Below are 8967 nucleotides of genomic sequence, written 5' to 3'. Positions count from 1 at the left end.
GTAAATTGTTTCCTTTTGGTCATTTCACAATATTATACATTCAAATACATTTTCAAAATTTTCATGAAAAGAAGCGTGAATCTGGAGGTGTGCTGCTTTAAAATATATGTGATGTTCGCTTGAAATTCATGTTAAGTAACAAAGGACCATGCAGGTGAAATCCATGAATGAAATGAGCAAGGAAATATCTAATATGTAATATCATAATTATGCATTTATTCTGACATCCAGTGAGATTTAGTGCAGTTTTCCGCCTTAAAAACAAGTATTGCGATCGATTTGATATGTTAAAAATTTGTACCTGATTCCAATGAACAAACACAAACATTTAGGGTATGAAATATTTATTCATTTATTCATAAAATTACAAGTAAAGGACACATATGCGACGATGCGATTATTCAACTTTACTGAACTATTGGGCCGTAGTAACAGAAATCCGAAGATTAAGATTCAAACAGACGTAAAATTAAATTCGATTTACATAATCAATTCAAAAGAAACATCGTATCACAAGTATGGTGAATAAATGAAAAATATTTAAAGCAGCATGCCTCCAGATTTATGATAATTTTCATGAAAATCTTGAAAATGTATTTAAAAGTAAAGTGAGCAAAGGAAGTATTTACACACCGCAAATGACACTTTAAGTCCACGTAAATTACCAAAAAGGGGATAAAAATATGCAAAAGTAGCTCTCACTTCGTTAGTAACGCAGTAAAATATGTTGATAAATGCTGCAAAATCAGTCATTAATAGAACATAACACATATTCCTTGAATCTTGAATCTTTCAACTTTTCTGAAAAAAATTGTACATTTTTCTCAAGTTTGATTTTCCTGATAAATTTTGGCTCAACTGGAGGCATGCAGCTTTAAAATTATTGATGTCATCGTAACTTAATGCGAACATATTCAATGTGAACAAAATCATATTTCATACATGGCATTTTAAATATCGGGATAATTGTTCAAGATTTGAGTGGGATCTTTATTGTCATTCAAGATCCGACATCGTGGGTTCAAAACTTGCCAGCAACATGTTAGCTTTCTGAGACGATGCCTCGAGTCGTCTTCCATTTGGGTTAACTTGTGCGCGTGCTTCATGACTGTCTGTAATCTAGTGCATAGTTATATTAACGTGTTTTTTAAGTAAACAAAGTATTTTGTTGCAATTTACTGTCACTCATTAAAAATTATTAGTATACAAAATTACTTCATTGATTTTATTTACATATCATTACATCATTTTGAACGTGCATTTTGTTTACCCTTGTTTTGACTAATGTATCGTACAGGTAAAATCTGGATTCTGTACCATTACTTACCATTTCCCACTCCCCCACTTTTTTCTGCCAGTACCAGGAATGCAAAATAGTCAGTGGAAACAACAGTAGCAGCAACATCAGCAACAAGATTGTGGCGCGCAATGCAAAGCGCCTGTACCCATTAGACCATGCGATGTACATGTATGCGTTTTCCTGCGAGAAATAATTGTAAATTAATCTAGTAAAGTCATGATAAACAAAATATGAATTTGCATGGGCGTTAGTACCATTTGGAACATGGCGCATTCTTCTTTGCGTTTAATTTCGTAACTGCAAATGAGCACCATTTCTTACGTTTCAAGATAATCGCAATTAACGGCTATGTGCTTAATGAAACGTAGCAAGCAAGTTCACTAATGGCTCTGATTTCGATTCTGATATATAAAAAAGAGAGAGAGAAATATGTCTTGTTATCTCAATGTATCAAAACGTGTATACCAACAAACTATGTCGATATAAACCTAGCTATTTAACCGATCTAATACTTTTAGTTAATATTGAAATTTAAGTCAATTTTATCTTCAAAGAGGACTTTTATTGGTCAATTTGGTCCGCGGCGTGTCAGATTTTCTATTTATTCAAGTATTTATACAGATAATTCGCGGTCAGATGAAATAAATCACAAGTACCCCCTTTGTACGTCATTAACCCGAAACGTTATAAACATTTCAGAAAAGTGGATATTGGATCATTACCAGCATAGTGTTTTTGTAATCAACTGCTCTGTGTTGTTCAAACGCTTGTATTTTTTTAGTAACGTTTGTACAAAAAGCATGTTCATAACCCGAGACTGATTACTGTAGCTACGCCCTTAATCGACTGGAACCGATTCCATTATTCTGGAATACTTTTTCAACGCATTGTCTTGGACTTAATTGATACATTTTTAAGGTGATACATTCTTAAGGTAATAAAAATTATTTCTTCTGTTTATTGTTTAAATCTTATTTTTCAAATCGAACATTATCAATTAACATTTATGCAATCGTATTATGTTATTTTGCGTTTTTGGCAGTTCTAGTTATTGAAATTCCTTCTTTTTTTCTTTTCATTTATTGTTCTTTTTGTCTTGATTAGGTAAAAAGTCACTAGTGTTAAAATGGGTAATCATTATGATAACAGGTCTTGCATATCTATAATTTATCATAAATATTTGAACTTCTCTGTTTTTTATTTCCTCAAACAGTTTTTTTTTAAACTAGATTTAGAAATGTCAGCCCTTCATAAAATTGACCCAATAATATGAATTCCTGGTATTAAAATCTTGTATACATATTTAACCCGACATATACAGAATCAGAAAAGTTTCTAATTTCAGAACCATAAAATAAAATATATAGACTTATTTTATTTGATGATATATTTACTTTTCTACGATCTCGACTCTTGCTTTTGAAGTGTATTTGAACTTAACGCATACCGTCTATAACGGACTGTCTAAGATGTTAGTTTTGTATATGGCCCTGTCAGAATAACTGCCTGCAAGCTGCCATAAATAAGATCGTAAAATTGTAATGAATATCTATAAAAAAGAAAACAAGTTTAGATATGATCAAGTATTGAGGATAAACATTTAATTCAAATACTCGTATATTTCTAGTGTTTACAGTTTTCATTTTCGAATTATTCAACCTAAAGCCTGCTGCCGGAAACAGATTTTATTATCCACGCGACCAGTGCAGACCAAGATCAGCCGGCATATCTTTGTCGTCTGATCATGGTCTGCACTGTGCGCTATTTTGAAAAGTTACCTAAAAATGATGAATAGTTTTGTCCAGATTATTAAAAGATGGACAAGTTCATTTTAGATATCTAGTGTGATAAATATAGAATATAGATAAAAGGGTGGGTAGAGATTCTCCTGCCATGGGCTGTCCGTGCAGCGTGACCGGGTCTAGACTGTCTAATTTTTACTTCGGATGTACTTAATTGAGAAATTGAAGTTCTCCAAAATTGACTTTGGATGGTTAGAAAAATTGGTTAATATCTGAATTTTTCATTATTGTATTCATTCTTTTCCACTCAGGAACCGATACTAGTAATTAAGAAATCTATAAAAACAAAAGATTTGGCCAAGAGAAGATATAATGACCTATGTAGTGACTTAAGGTATCATACTATCATGACACTGTCAAATATTTTCAGTAAGTCAGTGTCTTTGTTTTTGGCGGAATGTTAATAAATATCCCCAAATTACAGCTATACAAATAAGATAAGATTGACCCCCCGACATTTCGACTATGCTGTTTAAACTGTTATCAGGGTTTTAAACAAATTCAAACTCGAATTGGAAGATAATTAATTTTCGCTCGATGAAAGGCGCGTTCCTATAAAGTGTTTATTTTGCTATAGTATGTATCGAAAATGTTTAAATTAAATGCAAAATAATGGTGAAAACTGTAGTTTAAGTTGACATTTTATGATAATGTTATACTTTTATGATGCATTGTAAATAGAGAAGTTACAAGAAATAACCATAAACCAGTGTTTTACGACAATTATGTTAAAATAGACGCTCACTGTCTTGTATGTAACGAAACATTATATTATAATAATTCATTAATGCAATATACCCGCAGGTGATCATAACAAAAAATAAAATAAAATAGTGTTCTCCCTTTAAAAGGTAAATAATAATTAAATGTTTTGTTAATATTGCTCCCTCAAAAATGAAAGTAAAAAAAAAAATATTTTTTTAATATTATAAATTACAATACGAAATACTGGTATCGGTTGCTCATACACAAACCGTCCATTTTGTAATTAAGTTTTAATAGAATATTCTTCATTGACAACGAGCTTACACATACAATATAATAAATACATGTATACAATTTCTGGAGCTTAAATCGACATTTTCCTATATTATCACGTTTTTCATTCCAGCAGACGCGCACGCGCCAGATTCCTCAAAATGGACGAAGTGGCAGACGACTTTCAAGAAAAGCAGATTGAACCGAGAAGGAGAAAACTAGCAGTTGCTCATCAAAACAACATCATACTCATTGACGCCAATGGTAATTCTAAGCCACTACAGCGTCTTAACAGTGTTTCTGAGACTACACCGGATGTTTCTAGTCAATGGATTGATGAAGAACCAAATGAGGTTCAAGATCGATCCTCTGTCGTTTGGGAAAACTCTGTACTTCAACAAATTCAAAGCTTGATCAAAAATGTTCAAGTATCAGAAAGTCTTGCTGAATATATAAACAAAGAAATATTAAACGAAGATGATGTAAATGCAAACATTGGTCCGAAAAGCAGACGAAAAAGTTGCTTTACTTTAAGCAATGATATTCATTCTAACACTTCCAGACGACAATCTGTTGCAAGTATTTGCCAAAATAAATCGAAGTCATTACCAAGGACTAATCTCAATGATGAAATGTTTAATCATTTTAAACAAGTGAACCAACGTAGACGAAGTAGTGTTGCTCACCCGAACGGTCGCCGAGTAAGTAACGCGGGGCAAAATCAAAGTCGCAGAAGCAGTGTGGTGCAATATAGTGGCGGGAGAAGGAGAAGTAGTGTTTGGAACCCTGTTGTTCAGAATCAGGGCCCTAGTTGCCGGAGAAGTAGTGTAACCCAAATAAACAGACGCCGGAGTAGTTTGGCGCATGCGTATCAACATGGTGCAGTGCCAACATTTCGAAGAATGAGTAGTGTAAATGATAATGAACTACCAGTGCCAATTAATGCTATTTCTCAGCGCCGCAGAAGCAGCGTAAAACCACCATGTTTTCCAGTGACAAAAATATCTAGTGTTCAAAAACGACTTCATAGAATTTACAACAAGAGACGCAGACGACAAGATCGGGCGGAAGTAAAAATGTCTGATGTCCGAAAGGCGTTTAAAGGACTAAAGAACGAAGAATATTCCGGCGGAAGTGGAAGCGAAGATAACACAATAAATGACAACGATAACTTAACTAGCAGTACTGAAAACGAAGTGTCCGACGAAAACAGGGATATGTGTGATGAAGAAATAATTAGTCCAAAACAAGTGACCGGAAGTGAAGCCGAGTTAAATAATACAGGTACTACAGAGGATATTAATGATAACATTGCACATTCTGATGAACCAAAGCCTAATCCAAGACGAAAAACAAGTATACAAGTTCGTTCTTGGGAACTCTCGCGCAGATTACGACAAAGGAGACGAGAGAAAAGGAAAGGTTTTACGGAAAGTGACTTGATATGATTGATATTTGTGTGGGTATCACTACTATAGTGTTATGATTACAAAGTACTATTTTCAGAATCATACACAGTAAACGAATTGAAATACATATTCAAATACACAATATTGAATGCACCATAAGTCGATATAAGCTAATATTTATAACAAACCCATGTAATTTTACGATATTTTGTTTTTTCTTAGAAAACAGTGCATACGTCCAACATTTTGAATGGTTCAAAAGAAAGGAAGCTACTGCAAAAAAACAAAACAAAACAAAAAGATTTTTCCTTGATGTACTAGATTATTGTTTGTGATAAAATAATTCTCATATGTCTTGTTATTTGTTTATACGTTAATATTGCATTCCAATCTTGAACAAAGTCGATTGCAAACGACGAAAACACTGTAGATGGGCAATGGAATTAAGGTTTTTCCCTCCATCAATAATACGTAAACAATCACTTCATCTCAACAATAATCATTTTTGATCCCCTCGTCATTACGACGTGATTTTGATAAGACGCGGAAAGATACGGAACATGCCGAGTTTTTTTCACGAGATTATAACGCATGTATGCCTAAAGGAATTGTGCGCTTTTATTCTTTGTGGTTTTGAGGTCGGAATACATCAACACAGTTATAGTTTCATGATCGAGATTTGTGTGACAGGGGAAGACTTCTAGCGCATATACACCAGAACCACATCCCTTCCAGCATCTACCTAAATAGAATCCAAAAATTGGCCCTTTGGGAATCGAACTCGATCATTACGTTACTTTATAAGTCAGCGATCACCACTACAGTGATTGCCTCATAGCCTTCTGTATTTTACCAAATTGTGTAGTAATATGCTATATATTTCATGAATTATATAAAATCAGCTAATCATACAATGTTACAGGTATAGCAATCTATGAAACATATCTATTCTTGTTAGGACCACAGTTTTCTAGAAAAAATACAAACGCATTAAAAATAATTCTCGAGTTAAAAATTAAGCTCTTAAGACGAACTTCAAATAATGATATTATACTTTCAAACATGAACAACTTTATTTAGATACATAAACAAAGTAGTGGCTACTTTGTGTTTGGAAAAGAGATTTATAAATCTTATAATAAATGTTTCATTTGTACTTTAACAAGTCAAAAGTACTTGAATGTAAATAAGTGCCTGTAAAAACTGTTTATTCTATACACAACTGGTCAATGGTCTTATAAGAATAAAAAATGTACATTATTTAATATGAGGAACCTGCCCGGTGTTAAATTTGGTGATAAATTTACACAAGAAAAATAATAAACATTTAGTTACAAATGTTTTTACTTTCCATCATCAATTAAAAAGACCGATTACGACAGGCAATTCCCGTCATTTGGCACACCTTACTCTTTTTCAAATTATGACGAAGGGCCGAAATCTTGCGATTTATTTTCCGTAACAAACGTTTATTTTGATTTAAGCAAACTTAAAAAAATGGCGATTATCTCTACCAATCGGTTGATATAAAGATGTTTTTAGATGTTTCAAACTTAAATTTCACGGCCCTAAAGAAGTATGGATTGTCTGCCCTTGACGCTATATGAGAAATAATAATTAGAGTTTGTAAATCTAAAAAATAGTCTGCATTTTTGCTTTGATACAGGCAAAAACAAACAATGACATATAGTTCTACACTTAATAAAAAAACAAATATAAGAAGTGCATACTTTTCTAGTAACTGCTGAGGGAAGTTTAATATGTATGTGTGCTATAAATAATTCTCAATTATAGATAAGCGTGGAGTATATATAGGGCGTTCTCTTTTTTATTAAATGATTTATTGTTAAACAATATATAAAACACTAAATACGATATATCTGCAGACAAGCTCGTTTTATTTATTTGCTAGAAAGAGTTTAATCCTTTGAATGTTTTTTTTTCCTTTTCTTTTTACATGGTTTTGATCGGGAAACTTTCACGAAGTTTGGCAGGAAAGACGGAAAAAGTGTTTTACATAAGAAATAATGTAGATAAAAGCTATAATTTGGTGCTAAAGCAACTCATGGTTGACCTCGTAGCTTTCTGTTAAATTTAGATAAGGACTGATAATCCACAATAGACGAGGTGTTCCGAATATATATTTATCTGATTATATTTATCATGTAAAAATCTAATACATGTTTTAAATGTCCTCAAAATGATAATAATAATAATTATTATTTTCTTTTTTGTCGTTCAGTTTTATTCAAGGGAATTTACATCCACCAGTTAAGAGGCTTATGTCCATTTAGATGAAAGTTGGTCGTTTTATAAAACTCTTTTGATGATTTCTTTCAAAATCCTTCCAAAAGTAAAAAAGCAAAGTGTGACAATAAACAGTGCAAAGAGGTTGGGAAAAATGGTGACAGCTTATGATCAGAAATTTTGGACACAAGTTATTGGTCTAGCTCGCATATATCAAGTGGAACAATAATCTCGAGAAATTATTTCCAGTCCCGAAATTTAAAAATATTCTCAGTGGAGTCTCTTTTAGTTTAAGTATGTAACACGAAAATCAGCTACATTGATAAGAACATTATTGATATAATTTCAAAATATCTGGAATATAATATGAGGATATTATGAGGTTGAGTACGATACTGAATTCTTCTGGAAGATTACACAGCTGCAAAACCTATATTGGACGAAGCAAAGCCACAGTGATGAGACTAGCGCCCACCATACCTTGATTAAATTGCTTTAGGTTGTTGTCAATTCGATTTGTTGCACATTGTGTTATATGCAGGCAAAATAAAAAAAACTTTGGATACAAGCAACTGAAAAATGGGATAAGTAGGCCTAAAATAGATATTGGCCTAACCTACTCGCCAGACAGTCTGTAAAGGGCCAAATTCAACATGGCACACGCAGAACGGTTGCATTCAGGTCCATTTCATTGTAATCCAACTGTCGATCAAGGACTTGAACTTGTTATAAGATGAACACTGTCTGCATGTGTGTGGTAGTGGGTCTAACAGCCAGGCGATCGCAACCCACGTGTACTGATACCGCTATCAGATAACTAGATCGAATTTGAATATTTTATGCAGGATTTTCAGGAGTATTCATGATACACATTTATGACATCAAATTCATTGAAATATATTGCTCTTTAGTGGTATTTAGATATTTACAAACTTTCAACAGCTTGATTAAATATAGTAAATATCCTATATAAAACATTGTAAAGTATATTATTCTTACTTCCCAATGTGGCTAAGAAGTTGCCTCTACAGTTAAGTTATGAGACATCAGAAATCACCGTTTATCCCTGCATGATCGTAAGAGGCGACTAAATAGGTTCCAATTACTGAAGTCTATGCATTTCTAAGTTCCAGCAGGTGAAGTACGTGGTTTTGACCCCTGGCGTTGCTTTAAGTTTGTAATGTTACCTGATGTTAGCCAAAATCATCTTTCCTGTTTCGGCGCCATGCCA

General features: G+C 33.0%; 1 protein-coding gene across 1 annotated transcript; it reads left to right on the top strand.

The window, feature by feature from the left end:
- Nucleotides 1-1735: 1735 nt before the first annotated feature.
- LOC132717600 (uncharacterized) lies at nt 1736-5788 on the top strand. Its single transcript, XM_060701092.1, has 2 exons — nt 1736-2218; nt 4214-5788. The coding sequence occupies exon 2, from the start codon at nt 4242-4244 to the stop codon at nt 5526-5528; it is 1287 nt and encodes a 428-aa protein (XP_060557075.1). The 5' UTR covers nt 1736-2218; nt 4214-4241; the 3' UTR covers nt 5529-5788.
- Nucleotides 5789-8967: the final 3179 nt, after the last annotated feature.

The sequence above is a fragment of the Ruditapes philippinarum genome, unplaced genomic scaffold (genome assembly GCF_026571515.1).
Source record: "Ruditapes philippinarum isolate M1 unplaced genomic scaffold, ASM2657151v2 ctg3385_1_1_1_1, whole genome shotgun sequence".
Lineage (NCBI taxonomy): Eukaryota > Metazoa > Mollusca > Bivalvia > Venerida > Veneridae > Ruditapes > Ruditapes philippinarum.
The sequence above is the reverse complement of the archived record's forward strand: the minus strand, read 5'-3'. Positions and strand labels throughout refer to the sequence as shown.

Bases quoted from the DNA above. Each gene is read 5' to 3' on its own strand.
- LOC132717600 (XM_060701092.1), top strand. From the start codon at position 4,242: ATGGACGAAGTGGCAGACGACTTTCAAGAAAAGCAGATTGAACCGAGA.